The 21,449-nt window shown below is 37.1% G+C and overlaps 1 protein-coding gene across 3 annotated transcripts in view; it reads right to left on the bottom strand.

Annotated features, from left to right (window-relative positions):
• Positions 1–495: 495 nt before the first annotated feature.
• Positions 496–21,449, bottom strand: part of Psen1 (presenilin 1) — a 65,613-nt gene continuing 44,659 nt past the window's right edge. For all 3 annotated transcript variants that reach the window (XM_015493596.2, XM_015493610.2, XM_015493603.2), the window contains 7 exons: positions 19,286–19,353; positions 16,657–16,877; positions 13,466–13,564; positions 9,525–9,611; positions 5,750–5,923; positions 3,609–3,727; positions 496–1,751 (listed from right to left, as the gene is read on the bottom strand). In XM_015493596.2, coding sequence (XP_015349082.1) covers positions 1,596–1,751; positions 3,609–3,727; positions 5,750–5,923; positions 9,525–9,611; positions 13,466–13,564; positions 16,657–16,877; positions 19,286–19,353 — 924 coding nt within the window. In that variant the 3' untranslated portion in view covers positions 496–1,595. The remainder of the gene's footprint in view (positions 1,752–3,608; positions 3,728–5,749; positions 5,924–9,524; positions 9,612–13,465; positions 13,565–16,656; positions 16,878–19,285; positions 19,354–21,449) is intronic.

Raw genomic sequence — 21,449 nt, 5'->3', positions numbered from 1 at the left:
ATAACTGTGACTCAGACAGCAACTCCACTGTCCAGTTCATACAAAGGCACACCAAGATGAAGGTGATGCAGCAGAGACCACAAAGCACCCATTGTGAGGTTCCTGAAGAACATCTCGGATCTCCTCCTTCCCAGCCGCCTGCCGAGAGTTCACTGTGCCCCTTGGCTATGGGAGACACCTTCTCTCTCCTCTTGGCAGCTGGTTCTCGGACCCCAGGTTCTCCCACAGTTTGCCAAGCAAAATAATACATTCTCCAAACTATTGCTTTGTACTGATATGACTGGTTCATAAACATAAACCATCAGGATTGAGTTATTAATTCAAATTTTGTGATTTTCTGTTTTTTTAGTGTCAGGGATGTAACTCAGGGACTCGTGCATGCCAGGCAAGTGCTCTACTCTACCACTGAGCCAGATCCCTGGGGCCCAATTCAAATTCTGACCTAGTGTCAGAGTCAGTAGCTTTTAGTAACAGAAGAAAAACCAGGACAGAAAGTGCTTCACCAGCCATTTTACTCTTCTTTAATTCTACTATCTTTGGGCACACATCATACTTGCTATCAAAACTTGAGACAGCAAGGCTGATAGCACTGATTCACAACATTCTTCGAATCATACAGAGAGTAAACGGGATTAACAGGATCACCTGCTACCAGCACAGAGCTGCCTCATTTGCTGTAGAAGAGAACTGCTGGGGGACGAAGGGAAAAATGAGGAGCAGAGGAGGCATCTGGGGCAAATGAACTTACAAGTGTGCGTAAAAATTAGCAATTTGGTGGAAAATCCAGAATTTACTTAAGGATGATAGGGAATCATTGAGCAACAGTTCCATTATTTCCAGAAATTGCTGAATTTGGAACCTGAGGTTAAGACTTTCAAGGACAAAGCATAAGTTCAGACTGGCCTTGGGAAGAAATGGCCACCACAGATGGTAATGAGTTTCAGTGCCTAAGGACAAAAAAATCGTCAAAACCAACCTACACATCTGATGTGACTCAAAGTAGGGGGAACCCATCTTTTTAAAAAAATTAAAGTTTTTTCTGCATCAAAAGAGTCTGAAAGTGAAAGCTTAAGCCCCCTTTCCACCTTTCCATTTTGTGGCTGGTGCCTGCTCTCCTCACAGTACCTCCTGAAAAATTTCAGAATTCAATTAATACAGATTCATTAGGCTGATTTATGTAGTTTAAGATGAAAGTTCTGTTCGGCTGAAACCACTTCATTTAACCTTATGGTAATGGTAGTCCTGAGAGTTCGCAGTGTTGGTAAAGTCTCCTGTGACCAAGGGTCAAACTGCTGGTGGAGCTCAGCAACTTCTTGGCCCATCACATTTCCTTGTCCTTGTCCCTCAAATTTGGTAGTTTTTGCACCGAGGGACACAGTTCACCACAATGAAAATGTTAAAAAACCGTTTTCTGTAGGTACTTCCTTCCAATGTCCAATAGTGCAGGTGGTCAGGAAAACTTGGAAGGAAGCTGTGGAAGTCCAGCTGGGAATCTTGACTTCATTAGATGTGGACACAGGAAAGTCATCTTTGTCCTCCCCAGATTTTATCATAGTCAAAGGAGAAACATCCATGGGATTCTAATTGCAGATATGCTAGATATAAAATTGATGGAATGCTAACTGGTCCATAAAGGGCTGTACAAGATAATCTGTGGCAAAGTAAAAAACAAGCCCAAAGGTGATGGAGATGGGAAGAGCTGGCAATGCTTTCTTGAAAATGGCGAGGAGTAATAACGTAAGGCACAGGCCCTGCGGAGGAGACAGGAAAGACACACGCTCACACATGACTCTGGAGGCATTTTCACGCACAACAACTCAATAACAAGTCTTGGTTAACTGAATACTTCCCTTTGGGGTTAAATTTTAGCACCAATGTTTCATCAAATCTGGAAAAAGAGCCGTGAAAAAACAAAAAATGTCTCTCCCTCTCTCCCATCTTCCTTTCTCTCTGTATTGGAGATTGAACTCAGGGCATTCTCTACCAAAAATGTAGTTTCTTGAAAAAAGGAAAATATATTCCTCGTTTCTTTGTTGTACAGAGTTCATTGTGCACACAGCGTTGATAGTTTATTCCCTAATTTCAGGAAAAGAACAGAATCTGAGATGGTGCATGCCTGTAATCTCAGCAATTTAGGAAGCTGAGATAGGAGGATCTTAAGTTTGAGGACAGCCTCAGCAACTTAGTGAGGCCCTAAGCAACTTAGTAAGAGCCTGCCTCAAAATAAAAAAATAAAAAGCAGTCAGAATGTAGCTCATGGAGTCAGGTTAAATCAAGAAAGAAGAAAGAAAGAAAGAAAGAAAGAAAGAAGGAAAGAAGGAAGGAAGGAAGGAAGGAAGGAAGGAAGGAAGGAAGGAAGGAAGGAAGGAAGGAAGGGAAAGAAAGAAAGAAAGAAAGAAAGAAAGAAAGAAAGAAAGAAAGAAAGAAAGAAAGAAAAAATATCTGAAAAATAAGTAAAACTTATTTTGAAAAAAAACTGAAATTTCTATATAAAATATCAAAAAGGCCTATGTGATTTTAATTTGGCTGGTTAAAATCCCAGAGGCAAAGAGCATTCCTTATGCTATGAGGGGACAAAGAGATGCTCAAAGAACCAACTGATGACGAAAACCAGCATGAGTGGTGTGGCACTTTCTTGTAAATACAGCAGCTTAAACACATGGTTCATTTTTTACCCTGGTTACCGAGACTCTGCCTACAAAGCCTGGAGACTGGGCATCATTTCAGTTTATTCAGAATAAGTAATTTCATCTTAAAAGATGGCCAGGGGTACAGCTCAGCGGTGAAGTATGTGCTTAGCATGTACAAGATCCTGGCTTTGGTCCCCAGCACTCCCTCTGCAAAAAGATATATAGCCAATAAATACTTTCAAAGTCAGAAAACTATCCTCAAAAGAGAAATAAAATGTGTGAAAATTCTAACTGGTTATAGCATAAATAAAAAATGTATTATAAAGGCTTTCACCTAAACTTTCATCTAATTTCACTTGCATACTATGTATCTACGATATCACAACAAGAATAAAAAGAGCAATAAGAAATATTTTATGGGCTATTTACTGAAACCAGTCTTGACAGCCTTGGGGACCCCCTGCTGTGACACCGTAAGCAAGCTCAACCTGACTCCATGGAGTGGTCTGGCTTAAGACTCATGCTTTGCACCTGTTGCCCACAGTAACACTGCACACCGCAGCTTGTGTCATTCAATGCAGAACAGCCAACTCCTTGGTGACTAGTTCAGGGACTAGAGGCTCTGCCAGCCCCTTAACACTGAACTTGAGCAGAGTACATTTCACACTTAGCTATGCTGAGCTCACTGTGGGGACTCCTAACCAGAAGTGCTCAGAATTTCCTGGAGAACTTTTTAAAACAACACAATGAAAACAAATTAAATGACATATTTCAGGGCAGAGTTCAGTTTTAAAAGCTCCCAGGTAATTTTAATGTGTGGCCAGAGTGGAGTGTTATTCGGGTGTGTTTAGAAAAAGTTTCTGGAGTGACTGGCACTCTTGGCCCACATGGGGTTAAAAGCGAATTGTCTTCAAGGGATTCAGAACTAGAAAGTCTGACATTAGGAGCACTGACATATTTTTATTAGTGTATACTTACAATTAATATGGCTACAAAACAGGCTATGGTAGTGTTCCAGTCTCCACTGGCGGTTGCTGAGGCTTTACCAACCAGAACACTGTAGAAAATGAAATCTCCCAGTCCAAGTTTTACTCCCCCTAAAAAGGAAAGATTACAAATGTGACAAAGTTTGTCCTTCTTTGCTATGACTTCAGAATTTAAATACAGGGTCCTGAGCTGGGCACAGTGGCATACACCTGTAGTCCCCAGCTCCTTGGGAGGCAGAGGTGAGAGGATTGCTTGAACCCAGGAGTTCAAGAGCAGCTTGGACAGCATAGTGGGACTGTCTCAAAAACTAAACAAACAACAAAAAATATAACCCTGTACTGAATGAAAAGTCAATAGATGACAGACAAAACTTAAGCTTTCACTAGGTTTTCTTTCTTTCTACAACAGGAGTTTCAGATTCTACGTCAAGATTCTGGAGTCTCAACAGACACTGCAATTACAACCATCACCAACCATAACTGTCATCTATTGAATACCTAGTTAATACCCAGCACTTCTACTAATAAATCCTCATAAGAACCCCTGAACAGCTTGACCAAGGTATCTTACAAAATCCTATCTTATGAAATCCACCCACTGTAAGAGTGTAATTCAATGAGAGGGAAAAATATAGAGAGTTGGCAACCATCTTCACAGTCCACACTTCATCCCCCCATAAGATACTTTTAACCCATTTATAGTTAATATCCTCTCATCTACTTTTTACCTCTGTAAATTTTTCTTCTCTAGAGATTTCATTTAAATAGAACCCATACCCATAAATGAAGTCATGGCTGGCTGGCCTTTTTCACTTAGCATTTTTTGGGTTTATCCATGATACTGCACATATCTGTAGTTTTTATCTTCTCTCTATATCTGATCTCTATCCACAGCCAATTGGTTCCTTTTTTTACTGCTGAATAGTCTCCATTGTATATTACACTTTGTTTATTCATTGACTAGTTTGATGCACATCTGGACAGTTAGTTTTGGGCTACTATGAATCATGCTATGAACATCTGTATACTTGTCTCTGTGGAACAGGTAGTTTTCATTTTTCATTGGGTAGATTTCTAGGAAGAGTTGCTGGGTTATATGGTAAATTTAGGTTTAGCTTTTCAATGAACTGCCAAACTGTTTTTATTAGTGTAGCTATCAGCTTACAATCGTATGGCAAAGCACAAGAGCTTCAGTTTTATTACATCCTCACCAATACTTGGTATTAATATTTTTGATCACAGTCCTCCCAATGAATGATGCTGAGTATCTTTTTATGCACTTAGTAGTCACTATATTTCTCCTCTGGTAAACGGTCTATTATTTATTTCATTTTATTTATTTTGCAGTGTTGGGGACTGGACTTAGGGGCTTTGTGCATCCTAAATAAGAACTACACCATTGAGTGACATCTCCAGCCTTTGTGAAAGGTCTATTCAGAGCATTTCTCCATTCTAATTTGGGTTATTATTTTATCATTCAATTCTAAGTATTTGTATCCTCTTCAATTCTCAAATTCCTCAGCTCTTAGATGGGAATTCATAAGGCTGCTATCAGAGTTAAAAATAATACAAGAAAACTTCTTGGCACATACAGGGACTTAAACAAATGCTAGCTTTAGACTTCGGATTTCAAATGTTAAGTGCTATAAGAAACTAACTTGTAGAAGCTGAAATAAAGAAAACCTACAAAATACCAGAATATAGAGGGAAATTTTTTGTAAATAACTTATCTGATAAGTATATTTCTGAAGAACTTATATGATAAGTATATAAGTATTTGTATCTAGAGTATATAAAGAATGATTACACTCGATACTTAAAAGACAAAACAATGAGCAAAGGATCTGAATGGCTAGTTCTCCAAGGAAAATGTACACGAGGCCAAAAAGCACAGGAAAAAACACTTAACATCATTAAGTATCAGGAAAATGCAAATTAGAACTGCATTGGGAGACCACTTTACACCCACTAGAGTAGTTACAATCAGAATTTGGCCTATTAACTATTTCCCACTAAAAGCCACAGTGTGGTTTAGAGTGATGGTCATGCTCTCAATTCATTTTATTCTTGAGAAGTTGATAATGCAGCCACCTAAAAAATCCATGACTCTGCAACATAGAGAAGTGCACATACTTTCCTCTGGATCTTCACTGGCTAGGATGCTGCTGGAAAGTTCCTGGACAGCAGCTCGTGACTCTGCGGTAGAGCGATGAGGCCCTAGATGACTATCTCTCTGGGCTTCCCACTCCTCGCTGAAGCCACCATCATCAGTATCTGCAGTATTGTCCTGTGACTCCCTTTCTGTGCCTTCAAGAGAAAGTGGAAATTACAGCTCTGATAGTTAGAAAAATTTCTTCATATATTTAAGAAAATTACATGGAAAAAATAATCTGTCATAATTACAAGGTTCTTTTTTATCCCTTTTTTTAAATTTTAATGTTTTTATATATATGACAGCAGAATGCACTGTAATTCATATTACACATATAGTGCACAATTTTTCATATCTCTGAAAATAGAGTCACACCATTCGTGTCTTCATATATATACTTAGGGTAACGATGTCCATCTCATTCCACCATCTTCCCTACCCCCAAGCCCCCTTTGTTACCCTCCCTCCTCTTTTCCCCTTTGTTTAGAGTTCATCTAATCCTCCCATGCGAAAAATAATACAAGGGAGACAAATGAATGTCAGTAGAGGGGGCAGAGAGAGAAGAGGGGAGGGGAGGGGAGGGGAGGGGGGATAGTAGAGGATAGGAAAGGCAGCAGAACACAACAGACACTAGTATGGCAATATGTAAATCAATGGATGTGTAACTGATGTGATTCTGCAATCTGTATATGGGGTAAAAATGGGAGCTCATAACCCACTTGAATCAAAGTGTGAAATATGATATATCAAGAACTATGTAATGTTTTGAACAACCAACAATAAAAAATAAATAAATAAATAAAAATAAACAGTATAAATATTGAAACTAAAAAAAAAAAAAAAAAAGAACTATATTGGATACAAGTGTTTAAAATTGAAAAAAAAAAAAAAATCCTCCCATGCCCCGCCCCACCCCACCACATTATGAATCAGTACCCTTAAATCAGAGAAAACATTAGACATTTGGGTTTTGGAGATTGGCTAATTTCACATAACATTATATACCTGTGAATGCCATGATTTTATTCTCTTTTAATGCTGAATAATATTCCATTGTGTATATAAATCACATTCTCTTTAACTATTCTTTTACTGAAGGGCATCTAGGTTGGTTCCACAGTTTAGCTATTGTGAATTGTGCTGCTATAAACATTGATGTGGCTGTGTCCCTGTAGTATGCTATTCTTAAGTCCTTTGGGTATAGACTGAAGAGAGGAACAGCTGGGTCAAATGGTTCCATTCCCAGTTTTCCAAGGATTCTCCATACTGCTTTCCATGTTGGTTGCACCAGTTTGCAGACTAACACAGCTTAAGCTCATCCAGGAGTCATCTCTCCGTTATTTCCTGAGGGCAGAGTTCTAGTTTGCTTGGGTTTCCACCCCTTGCCCACATGACTCTGGTGGCAAACTGTTCAAGCCATGCCAAGCATGGCAATCCCATCATTCCTCTTCCCAGTGACAGTTCAAAGGCTGAAGGGTTGTGACTTGGTACTAGCCAGAGAAGCAAAGTCTGCTAGGAAATTTGAAGAAATTTTTCTGGCTCCTTCCTCTTTTAAAGGAAGAAACAGTCTCTTTCTTTCCATATATGTTACCTAATCTGGACATGATGTCTGTAATTGTCATGACCGTAAGTGGGCTGAGACCACTCCATACACTAAAGATGGCAGAGGAAGAAGAAAGAACCTGGGCCCTTTTCAATATCAATAAACTGCCAGCTTAACCAACACTACAGATCCCTATGCCTCAGGACTTTCTATCATATGAAAGAATACATTTCTTGTTGAAACTTCTGACATGATGGCACTCACCACTGTTTTTTTTTTTAAAAAAAAGAGAGAGAAAGAATTTTAATATTTATTTTTCAGTTTTTGGCGGACACAACATCTTTGTTTGTATGTGGTGCTGAGGCTCGAACCCGGGCTGCACGCACGCCAGGTGAGCGCACTACCGCTTGAGCCAGATCCCCAGCCCTCACCATTGGTTTTAATGACTATATTATAAAAGTGGATTCATGGTGGGTAGTTGGGAATTTCTTTATGGGCCAGTCATTTTGTTATAAATGGCCCATTACAACAAAATGGTGAGCTGACTAAAAATGGTGAGCATGACAGTTTTAAGAAACTTATACAGATTAAAAAATAATTAAAATAGGGCTGGGGTGTGGCTCAGTGGTAGAGTGCTCGCCTAGCACGTGCGAGGCCCTGGGTTTGATCCTCAGAACCACATAAAAAAAAAATAAATAAAATAAAGGTATTGACAACTAAAAAAAATTTTTTTTAATTTAAAAAATAATTAAAATATATAAGTGAAGTTCATAATACATTTTTTCCTCTTCCTCTCTCATTCTTTCAATGCTAGCCTTAGACAAGTATTCTACCACTGAGCTATGTCCCCAGTACCTTTAAATTTTATTTTGATCTGGGTACAGGGGCTCACGCCTATAATTCCAGTGGTTCAGGAGGCTGAGGCAGGAGGATCACAAGTTTAAAGCTAGCCTCAACAACATAGCAAGGCCCCGATCAATTTGACAAGACCTTATCTTAAAATAAAAAAATTAAGAAGGGCTGGGCAGGTGACTTAATGGTTAAACATCCTTGGGTTAAATCCCTGGTACCAAAACGACTAAAAATATTTTGAGACAGTATTTTGTTAAATTGTCCAGACTGGCCTTGAACTTGCAATCCTCCTATTTTAGCCTCCCAAGTAACTGGGATTACAAAGAGAGTTTAGTGTTTTGTTTTTTTTTTAAATCATAGCTATGACTTGAACCTTTCTAACCTGGTATTATATATTTAGTGGAAAATCTTTTTTTTGTTGTTGTTCTTCTTTTTAGTTACACATGACAGTAGAATGCATTTTGACATCATACTTACATGAAGTATAACTTCCCATTTTTGTGGTTGTACATGTGGATTTACACTGGTCGTGTATTCATATACAAACATAGGAAAGATTTGTTCGATTCATTCTACAGTCTTTCCTATTCCCATCTCCCTCCCCTCCCTGTACTCTGCCCTATAGATCTGCTATCATCCCTAGGAGATCTGGTAATATCCCCTGCCCTCCAACCATGTGAGTCAGCATCCACATGTCAGAGAGAACATTCAGCCTTTGTTTTTTGGGATTGACTTATTTCACTAGCCTGATATTCTCCAGTTTCATCCATACACTGGCAAATGCCATAATTTCATTCTTCTTTATGGCACATTTTCTTTATCCATTCATCTGCTGAAGGGCACCTTAGGTTGGTTCCATAGCTTAGCTATCGTGAATTGAGCTGCTATAAACACTGATGTGGCTGCATTGCTATAGTATGCTAATTTTAAGTTATTTGGGTATATACCAAGGAGTGGGATAACTGGATCACATGATAGTTCCATTCCAAGTTTTCTGAGGAATCTCCATACTGCTTTCCAGAGTGTTTGCACCAATTTGCAGTCACACCAACAATGTATGAGTGTACCTTTCTCCCCACATGCTTGCCAACATTTATTGTTACTTGTAGTCTTGATAATTGTTTAATGCAGAATCTTAACCTAGGATGTCTTGTTTGGATGGTTGGGTTTGAGGTATGTGGAATCCTTTAATATTCATCTGTGTATTTACTGAGGTTGACTACAGCTTTTTCAGGAGATTCTCAAAGGAATCTATGACCAAAGAAAAGAAGTTAAAACCAATGCTTTTATAACTCACTGTTAGCCTATGAGATGACAATGACCCCACAAAAATAGGATATTCCCAAATAAAAGTCACCTACTTTGTGTGTTATACTTGGAGTGTTTGGACACTCTTCTTTGGGCTTCTGGGTCTCCTTCAGCCATATTCACCAACCACATCATTGTTGCTATTTGTTGAGAAAAATAAAATTCCAGGTGAGAAGTAGAAACTATATGAACAATTAGCAGGCCATTTTCTCCATTCAAGCCACCAATCTTTATAATGCTGCTTTAAGTATCCTTAACAATCAGAAGTAAATTTTAAAAACCACAAAATAATCTCTTTGGTTTTAACAGATTAAAAACAAACAAAAAAACTTTGAAACTGAACTGTAGTGTTGACCCTGCACAGCAGCTAGTGTCACCAAACTGTCCATCAGCATTTGTTACTCCCCAAAAAGCCACAAGGAATTCTGTTCAGGCCAGCAAGACACACTGAAGTGATGGCTACACTGGGTGAATGTCCTAAGAGAACATGAACATATTGATGAAAACCACTTAAATTCAAGGCAGACAGGCTCATAAAAGCATCATGCGATGATTATAATTCTAAAGATATAGGGAATAAACTTCCTTCACATTACATTTCACTTTATTTTCAATAATTCTAAACTATAAATGTAGTAAGAAAAATAAAAAGTTAAACTTAATAAACATAAAGTGGATAGTCATTTGGCTTCTTTTATGTGCCTTGTACAGAAATACTTATGTATCAGCACACCTGTACAGATTAGGTATATATTCCTCTCAATCACATTTTAATTAAAGACAAGATGAATACTTTAAAATGGTACTTCTCTTTGATACTGTGCAGGCAGAATGGAAAATGGTATAACTTCCACTGGTGAGGAATTTGGTAACATCTAACAAAACTACACGTACATTAACCTTTGACCCAGTAATATCACTTCTGGGAGTTTATCCTGAAGATATATCAATAATAATATAAAAATATTAACAAATGTGCCACACAGGGCTACAGTGGGAACTGAATGCCAACAGAAATCTGAGGCCCGTCTGGTCATAGGAAGAGATTTTAAACAAGATACTTGATAACTATGTGTATCTGGCTTTTTCTCCCCATGGTTCTATAACTTCATCCATGTTCCTAATGCTCTTAGGCTTCTTGAAAAACTCATAAAAGAAATTCACGACCAAAGAGGCTGAAAATTCCATAGAAAGTGCATACTTTCTCATTCATCATGGTTTTGTAATTTCTGAGACCAAATGAGCTTCATTATACTGTAATCCAGATTCTAAGAAGAGAAACAGGATGTGGCTCAGTGGTAGAGTGCTTGCCTGCTATGTATGAGGCCCTGGGTCCCATCCCAACACTGCAAAAACAAAACAAAACTAAGAAGAAACAGAAGAGTGACTGCCATGTATATGGTTTTGGATTTTTACAGCCTTTTTTTTTTTTTTTTTTTTTTGCGAAGCAGCAGGTATTTATTTGATATGAAAGGAAAGCTTTATGCAAAATGATCTAACTCAGGAAATGTGGCTTCACATTTAGATAAGCTACCAGAGTGGACCACCTCTGTGAATGGCAGGAAGGAAGCAGTAGTTGGTTCAAAAGGTAAGTACACATTTGTCCTGTCTGGTGACAGAAATAAAAAAGACAACAAATCTTGTTCACTCATTTCTTTAGGGTAAGAGCTTTTTGCAAACTGAATACCTTTACTGGGAGAGAATTAAAATGCATAAAAGGATTGTATTTTTAAAGAACAGACAAGAAGATTGATTTAAAACTTTCCATATGCACGTTTATATCTGCTCCAGGGAAAAATACTAGTAAGTGTTGCAGTTTTCTTAGAGTTTGGTTTAAAAACAATAAGACAGGGGGCTGGGGATATAGCTCAGTTGGTAGAGGTCTTGCCTTCCATGCACAAGGCCCTGGGTTCAATCCCCAGCACCACCAAAAAAAAAAAAAAAAAAACACAACAACAACAACAAAAAACTCCTCACCATAGATTCCTGCTGCCTAGGTCTCTATCTAGATCCACCTCCTATTTCTGAACTCAGAGCAATTTCTACCTGCTTTGTTGAGAACTTTTCTCTAAGAATTATTCCTTCTTCCAAGTCTCTACTGATTTCTTCCTGTCAACTTTAGAAAAATGATTAAATCTTTCCTCTCCTGGAAACACCTTTACTCAACTGCTCTCCTCTTGACTTATCACAGGAAGCTTTGAAGAAGGAGGTGATATTGACTACACCTCTCCTTCTTCACCACCTACTCTCTGTCCATGCCAGCACATCTATTGCCAGCACCAGCAAAACCAAGATGCATGCACACACACATTTTTCTTCCATTTTGAACACTATCCCCAGCCCAGGAGGATCACAAGTTTAAGGTGCCTCAGCACCTTAGTGAGGCCCTGTCTCAAAATAAAAAATAAAAAGGGCTGGAGATGAGGCTCAGTGGTAGATACCCGGGGCTCAAACCCCAGTACAAAAAACAAAACAAAACAAACAAACAAAAACACTAGGTTTCTCAACTTTTAAACATTCTCTTCTGTCTCCTTTCATATTCTTGCTTCATTTTCTTATTCTCTAAACACAGTAGTTGACAAAGTTCTACCCTTGGCATTCTTCTTCTCTTCTATTTGTTTTTGAACTACTCACTCATTCCAGATCTCTCTCTCTCTCTCTCTTTCTTTTGGTGTGGGAGGGGAGGTGGGAGTACCAGAGATTGAACTCAGAGGGCACTCAACCATGGAACCACATCCCTAGCCCTATTTTGTATTTTATTTAGAGACAGGGTCTCACTAAGTTGCTTATTAGCACCTCGCTTTTGCTGAGGTTGGCTTTGAATTCACAATTTTCCTGCCTCAGCCTCCTGAGCTGCTGGGATTACAGGTGTGCACCACCGCACCTGGCCCAGATCTTAACTATTACCTCCACAATGATTCTTCAACTCTGCATCTCTAATATCAACTATTCCCCAAGTGAATTTCATTTCTGAACTCCTACTGAAAATTTCTATCTGAACGACCCACAAGTCCCACAGTCTAAATTAGACATGGGCCAGAGAAGAGACTAAGTAGATCCCTCAAACAAGAAAATCATTTCTTCTGCATTGCCTGTCCTTCATGCTTCACATTTCTCTCCTTAGTTGCTAAGGACCAACGATTCTCCCTTGAAGCCTTTCACCAAGTCTCTCCCTTGATGGCCACTGCCAATAGCTTAATGCAGGTGTGCAGTACCCATCAGGATGATATCCTCTCAGTGATGCTTCCTAAGCATCCTGTTATCTCAGTATGCACCCTGTGATTCATCTCACACAATGCTGCCAGCTTACAGTCACAGCTCTGATCACACTACTCTTCCGCACAAGAACTTTCTATGATTTCCCAATGATCACCTACTAGCACACAGGTATCTAGTCACTCTATGTTTTTTCTTTCTTTTTAAAATATTTTTTCTAGTTATCAATGGATTTTTATTTTATTTATTTATATATGGTGCTGAGAATAGAACCCCAGTGCCTCACACATGCTAGGCAAGTGCTCTACCGTTGAGCTACAACCCCAGACCCCAAATCTGTGTTTTTAAATTCATCTAGTACTCTCCTTTATCAATAGTTATTGAATTAATAAGGACAGTATGACTCTAAAATAAAACAAAAATTTAAAAAAGCAACATATTTGAAAGGAACAGTAAAATTTTTTTAATTAACTAGAGCAAGATTAACCTGTAATCTATGTACTTATTGCTAATTTTTGATTAACAAGATTTCAAACAGAAAAAATGGCTCCCTGATCTCTAAATATTTCCTCTTTCAACCTTTATTAAAAATTCTTAAACCATGGGAATGCAACAGACAATAATTTGCAAGAAAACAGGAGATCTGCAGGACTTCCATTAACAATAGTTATATATTTAAGAAGAGAAAAAGCATCATGATAATGATCATAATCATACACATTTGACTTCCATCATTTCTAAGCTGATTACAAATCCAACATCATTCTAAAATACTTACAGGAGTAAATAAGAGCTGGAAAGAGAGTCTCATTTCTCTCTTGAGCTGTTTCAACCAGCATACGAAGTGGACCTTTTGGGCACAAAACAGCCACTAAATCTAGAAAGAGGAAAATTAAAAAGCATTCAATAAGATTTATTGGCTAAATGTTTAAATGGGTTTAGGGAGTAACTAACCAAGGGAAAAGGCTTAGCATTTTTTATTTTAATATAAAAAATGTTGAGTGAATATTAAAAAACTGGCAGGTCAACTGGAAGAAAAAACAACCTAAACAAAATTTTAAAAAACCCTAAGATCTGTGAAAACTGCTCTTTGGGTTTGACTGCTATTTACTTAGTCTCCAGTGTGTATCATCACTAGGTTTTAGAATAAGTCTTCTTAGTTTAAAGGAACGAGGCAGAAATAGTAAGACAGAACTATTCTAGAGCAGCTAACAATCAAACTACAACAAGCAGAAAGAGGATAAGTCATTTCAAACAAAGTTAAGAACAGAAGCTTTACTCAAAATACTGAACTTTTCAAAATATGAAGAGTACAATAGAAGAGATCCATCCTTTGTCTATATTAAAAACAGTATAGGGCTGGGGGTGTGGCTCAGCCATAATAGTATCTGCCTAGCATGGGCAAGGCCCAGGGTTCCATTCCCAGCACCATGAAAACCAAATATATGTACTACTTAAGTATACTTGAAATAAGAGGGCAGTAAATTTAAATAAAACAAAATAATTAATAACTCTTTGTATGGTAAAGTTAAGTATTTCTTTATAGTTTCTAATCAAATATAAGCACCTCACAAATATTCATGTCAGAACATATGTAGTGCTGAAAACTGGATTATTTCATTAAAGAAATTGCAAATCAGAGAAGCAGCAACATGCTTAAATTATTTTTAATTCTACCACTATTTCCTTCTATCAACTGCAATTTTCCTTAGATTTTCTGTCTTGAAAATTTGGAATACTGAAATACAGAAAATTTCTAATAATAATTTAAGATAGCTAAATTAATAAAGAAAGACTTGATGAGTTATGTTGACATTACTAGTGTTTAGATTCATTTAACTAAAAAAAAAAAAACCTCAAATCTCCAATATATGGTTATATCTTTATAAAATAATAATTAATGATGATATAATAAAATCAAGAAGAACATAGTAATAACAGAGAGAGAGAGAGAGAGAGAAAGAGAGAGAGAGAGAAACCTCCATCCTCACCACTTCTATTCCGTTTGCTTGAAAGAGAAAAGGGAAATTTGACTTGCTCTGAAATAACGAGATCTTCAGCTTGCTTGCAGCTGCCACATCCTGTTAACTATTTTGGTTTTATGACACACTTCCCCTTATAGAATTTCTAAATGAAAAGCTCAGTTATTTTTAGAGTTATTAAAGTGAATGAAAATTAATTTTGTTTTGAAAATTTCAGAATGTTGGTGACAAAACATCTTGAGACTTTGAAAAAATGGAGTTGAGAATCACTTCTTTAAATACTGGATACCAAACTCATCCTTATTTTAAAGGAACTCAAAGATCTGTAAAAATAATCATTTGTATTATGCGTGGAAGAAGTAGAGGATCAATGGTAGAACAGTATAAGGCAGTGGAAAGAATACTGTACTTGGAATTCACATTCTAAGCTTGGGCAAATAAACAGGTTGACCTGTTTACCTCTATAAACTTAGCAGTAAAACAGGGTTAATAACTAACCTGCTTATCTCATGAGATTATAATCTTTTAAAAAGCACAACATTTACTGATACTGTTCTAAGTGTATTATAAGCATCATTTAATTTAATGTTCGTAATAACTGAAACTTGAGGGTTGAGTAATCTGCTTGTGGTCAGAGAGTCAATAAGTAAGACTAGTAGAAAAGTCTGGATTTGAACCCCAGCATTCTTTTTTATTTTTTTAAAGAGAGAGAGAGAATTTAATATGTATTTTTTAGTTTTTGGCGGACACAACATTTTTGTTTGTATGTGGTGCTGAGGATCAAACCTGGGCTACACGCATGCCAGGCGAGCGCACTATCACTTGAGCCACATCCCCAGCCCAAGAACCCCAGCATTTTGGCTCCAGAACTGGTGGGGTTTTGTTTTGTTTTGGTGTGTGTGTGTGTGTGTGTGTGTGTGTTTTCTATTTCCACAGACTTTTTCTTCATCAAAAGGGGGATGATAAAGTTGGCTACTGCAGGTCAACAAACATTTTAATAGTAAGTATTTGAATAGTGATAAAACAGCAAGGTGTTTAGGATATAGAAACCAATGACATCTGAAAATGCATCTCTTTTTGGCTTTCATGTGGGGCAACTGTCAGAAGTACATACCCATTTGAGTGACTTGGTTACTCGTGGCTAGTGTACATTCTAATTTTTTGAGACCCATGTCACACTAGTTAAAGAATTTGAATCTCACATTGTCCAATTAAGTTCACTTTTTAAAGGGTTAATTCCACTCAAGTTGCTTTATAAAAACAGGTTGACCTAATTTTGATTTTTAAAATGAAACAAGCATTTTTATGTGTATCAAGCACTCTGCAAATGCTTTTATTAAAGATATATTCAATCCACTGTACTCTTACAACTGTTTCCAATGCATAAATGAGGCAACTGAAGCTCTAAGAGTTGGTGTTGCTTTCCTAAGATCATAAAAAACTGTTGGTGGCCAAGATGGCTTTTTGTTTTCTGTGGTGCTGGGGCTCACCTGTATTAAAAAATGGGTTTTGTGGGATTTTTTTTTTTTAATATTTTTTTAGTTGTAGAAGGACACACACAATATCTTTGTTTATTAATTTATTTTTTATGTGGTGCTGAGGATCAAACCAGTGCCTCACACATGCTAGGCAAGCACTCTACCACTGAATTACAGCCCCAGCCCCAAAGATGGGGTTTTGATTATAAGTCTTCTGACCAGAAGACCCTGGCTCCACCCACAACCCAACACTGAGTTAAATTTGGAACAGTGATAGAACATTTTTAAAGAACTTAACCTCAGGCCCAGGGAGTATAGCCAAGTTGTACAGTGCTTCTCAAGGTTCAGGGTTCCATCTCTAGCACCACAAAAAATACTATAATTAATTATGTATTGAAGAGCTATGGGTGTAACTTAAGATTTTTGCTAAGAGAACTAGAAGGGAAAGGAAAACACACCAGTGACGCATTTCTGTGATGAATAAAGTGTCAATCAGTCTTGGGTTTTACCATATACTGAAATCACAGCCAAGATGAGCCACGCAGTCCATTCAGGGAGGTACTTGATAAATACCAGAGCCATGAGGGCACTGATCATAATGAGATATGCCTGCTGCAGTCGAAGTGGACCTTTCCAGTGAATGGAAATCATTCCCACCACACCAAAATTCCAGATTAGGAGTGCAACTGTAATGTAGTCCACAGCAACATTATAGGTTTTGAACACTTCCCTGAAAAAAAAAAAAAAAAAGATTTAAAAGAAAAATTATGTATGATAATTCTCACCAAGACTCTGTGTGTGTGTGTTGATGCTGAGGATATGTGCTTAGTGAGCACCCTACACTGAGCAACATTCCCAGTTCTTTTTATTTTGAAACAGGATCTTGCCAAGTTACCCAGGCCAGCCTCAAACTTGTGATTCTCCTACCTCAAATTCCTGAGTGACTGGAATTACAGGCGTGCTATACCATGCTGGGCCAAGACAAGATTTAGAACTCTAAACCTTGGGATATTCAAACCCCACCTTCATATTTTTACATGGCCTACATTTACTATGCTATTATTTATCTAACATGTTTCTTTAGATTCACTTTTTATTCACATGGAGTTTATTTAACAGGAAACTATTACTCATATAAATGGGAAACCAATATCACAGGTTACAATTATAAAAATAAGTACAAAACTATATCACCTAAAATGCCATATTACTCTTTGGTAAATCTTGGCTGGAGCCTGTGCCTAGTTCCTCAGGGATCCCTTTGGATTGTTCTCCCTGTGGTCCTGGAGCAGGCCTGGACTCTGCTTTATTTTTAAGTTTTACTTCATGGATGTACAATAATTTATTTAACCACTTTTTTTGTTGTTGTTGGGCAATCAGACAAATTTATTCTTTTGCTTTCAGAAACAATGCTTAATTATTATTCCTATAAATACTGAGTTTAGGACATATGCATTTAAAATGTTAATAGCTATGCAAAACTGCTATTAGGCATTACTTGCATTTTTTTCAGCTTAGAATATTATGTAGCTGTTTAATCTTTGTTAATTTAATGTGTATCTTTAGCATTAATCTTACAAGTAAGATATGCATATTTTCATATATTTAAGATAATTTGTGCTTTTCTTTGTTATCTTTTTGTGTTCTTTCTTATCCATTAGCCCTTGTTTTTTTCTGATAGGTTGTTGGTCTTATTGCCATGTAGAGGTTTTTTATATATAGTCTTTGTATATGAAATAAGGAGAAAATGTTTAGCAGTTTGTTATTCATTCTGTGATTTTAGACATTTTAGATTTTAACATTCATGATGTTAGACTTTCATCCATTCCAAATTTTTTCCCTAGATCACTACTCAATTATCCTCACACCAATTACTAAATAATCCATCTATAATCACCAGATGCTATGCCACCTTTTTCATAAACTAGGTTCTGTTATATATCTGAGCATTTTTCTAGACTTTTTAATGTTGTCTAATCATGGTGCACCTATCACTGTTAATATAGTTTACTAATTTCATATTCGGTAGGCCTAGGACTCCTTCCCTTTTCTGTGGATAGCCTCATTTATTTATTTTTCCAAATAAAATTTTTTTGGGAGGTAACTTTATTTATTTTTATATGGTGCTGAGGATTGAACCCAAGGCCTTGCACGTGCGAGGTGAGTGCTCTGCCACTGAGCCATAACCCCAGCCCCTCCAAATAAACTTTAGAATTACCCTGTCCAGATTAAAAATAAATCCTAGCCAGGTGCGGTGGTGCATGCCTGTGATCCCAGCAGCTCAGGAGGCTGACCTACAAGGATTTCAAGTTCAGAGCTAGCCTCAGAAACTTAACAAGACCCTATCTCAAAATTTAAAAAATTTAAAAAGGGCTGGGATGCAATACTCAATGACTAAGTGCCTCTGGGTTCAATCCAGAGGGTTTAAAAAAAAAAAAAAACTCGAATTTTTAAATGCTTATTGGTAAATCCCAAATAAATTACTTATAATATTGATTTTTTAAAGGTAGCCACAAATTTAATAATGTTAGCCCTATTTTGTATTTTATTTAGAGACGAGGTCCGAGTTGTTTAGTGCCTTGCTTTTGCTGAGGCTGGCTTTGAATTTGCCATCCTCCTCCCTCAGTCTCCCAAGCCACTGGGACTACAAGTGTGTGCCTAGCATACATTCTTAAAATCCATTTTTAACATTGCAATTTACAGATTTCTACTAGAAGAATGTAAGTCTTGAAAAAAGTTTAGAATTAACCGCAGTTGTGAGTTCTTTCACTTATTACGAGCAAGAAACAAAAATGAATATCCCTACTTTTTTTTTTTTTAACATCTGAAAACTTTTTTGGCTTTATTTTAGTCATGAAGTCACATTTTACTTACATTATTTCCAACATTGTTGGAAATGCTGACTCAGTCTTTGAATCATTTTCTCTGCCAATTTCAGTTGTTCATAATTAATGTATCATATGCCAATTAGTATACAATGGTCCATATGATATGGAATATCCCTACTATTGATAATATTCTGTCTCTTATATGCCAAGTTTTACGAGTAATTCATTCTCAAGGTACATGGCTTTAAGGACAGTTATGGAGTCCAAACAATTAATGTCTGAAAAAGAGACTAAAAATTTCATCACTTACCCCAGATAAATGAATGAAAAAAAGAACAGCAACAATAGAGATGAAATGATAAGCCAGGCATGGATGACCTAGAAAGGAAAGCATTCCAATATGATCAGCAGATCCCATAACCCTTAAACAATGCAAATTTCTTACATCAGAAACAAGGAATATGTAAACTGGGCATGGTGGTACAACTGTAATCCCAGCTACTCAGGACACTGAGGCAGTGGGATCGAAAGTTTGAGGCAAACCTCAGCAACTTAGGTGAGACCTGTCCCCCAAATTGAAATAGGATAGGGACGAAGCTCATTGGTAGAACACTTGCCCAGAATGTGTGAGGCTCTGTGTTCCATCTCCAGTACTGCAAAGAACAAAAACAAACAAAAAACAGTATATGTGTAAATGTTCTGCTCCCCACAATCCCTATTTGAGTACTCAGAATGGAACTCAGGGCCTGGCACATGCAGGGCAAGCACTCCATGACATAACCATCTCCAGTCCTAGTCCAGGTTGTTGTTGTTGTTTTTTTTTTTTTTGGTACCAGGGATTGGACCCAGGGATGCTTAACCACCGAGTTCCCAATATTCCCAAACCTTTTTATTTTGAGATAGGGTCTCACTAAGTTGCTGAGGTTGGCTTTGAACTTGCGAGCCTCCTGCCTCAGCCAATCAAGCCACTGGGATTATTGGCATGCGCCACCATACCCAGCTCCATGTTCTGCTTTTTAAAGGGGAGAACACAAAAATGGCTTTGGGATCAATGCATATTAACATGGAATTTTGGGGGGGTGCTGAATTAGTCATTATATAAAATAGAAACAAGACATATAAATTTTAGAAATTGGGCTGCGGCTGTGGCTCAGTGGTAGAGGGCTTGCCAAGCACGTGTGAGGACCTGGGTCCGATCCTCAGCATCACATAAAAGTAAATAAACAAAATAAAAGGTACTGTGTACAACTAAAAAATAAATTTTTTTTTAAAAAAAGAAACAAAAGAAAAGATGACATTTAAACTTTAAAAAGCAATATTTTCAATGGAGGAATTTTATAGTATTTCTGTAATAAGGATAAAAAAATTGAAAATCAGATCTTCAGTTAAGTGATCTGTGTATGTGTATATGTGTGTGTGTGTGTGTGAGTGTGTGTGTCTGTGTGTGTATGCTAACTTTACAGAGAAAATGGGCCTTCTAAACTACAATCACTTGATAAAAGAATACTCAGAATTTGAAGTTTCAGTAACTACCATAATACTTCTATACTTATTTGACAAGACTCATTAATTTAATAAGTATTATTATTAAAAATTCCAAGTCAGTCAAGCATTATCACACAGAATTCAGACAGCACTCTATACCTATTAGTCACTATTACTCTCTGTAAGGGATAAAATAAAAATATGATTTTTGCAAACTATTTTACAAAAGAAAGATTTTAAATGGTAATTTCATATAAGAGGTACATTTGGGAAAATGTTATACAATTCAAGAAGTCTGGAGTTTTAAAAAAGAGAATTGAGATATATGTTCACTGATAAGCTGTCAAGTAACTTCCAACCTAAAGTGGAAAAAAATTTTTTTTTTTTGGTGGTGCTGGGGAAGGAACTCAGGGCCTCATGTATACTAGGCAAGCACTCTACCATTGAGTTACATGTCCTCCCACTAAAGTGAAATTATTTTGAGGTGATTATGCTTTTTATTGGCTTTAACTATTCAAGGGACTTTATTATTTAATGGCAGAAGGAGCTACATAAACAATAACTTTTCAAAATCTCTTTTTTTTTTTTTTAAATCTCTGTCTTAACTAGTACAGATCTAGTCAAACCTTGAGGAAATGAAATAAAATCCCCAAATCAAGAATGCTGTTTTGTTCTTCTTAATTTCCTCCCTCTACCACCCATCAATTGTCCCAATAATCAGTTCTGAGGTATCAAAACCCAGTTGGGGCTGCCAGAGATAGAGCTCAGTAGCAGATCATGTGCCTAGCATGCATAATACTTTGGGTTCAATCCCTAGCCCTGAAGAAAGAAGAAAAAAAAAACCCCACAAAACAAAAAGCCAAAATCTGTGATAAGACTGTGTTACTTTTCTCTCTGGTTCTGTTTTGATCACCCAAGGACTTTTCAATCAGTAATTGTTAATTCCTTTGAAAGAAATGATTTCTTAAAAATTCTCACCGTATTTTAAA

Source organism: Marmota marmota, unplaced genomic scaffold, assembly GCF_001458135.2.
Source record: "Marmota marmota marmota unplaced genomic scaffold, marMar, whole genome shotgun sequence".
In the NCBI taxonomy this organism is placed as follows: Eukaryota; Metazoa; Chordata; class Mammalia; order Rodentia; family Sciuridae; genus Marmota; species Marmota marmota.
Note: the sequence above shows the minus strand (reverse complement) of the source record. Positions and strands in the feature narration are given on the sequence as shown.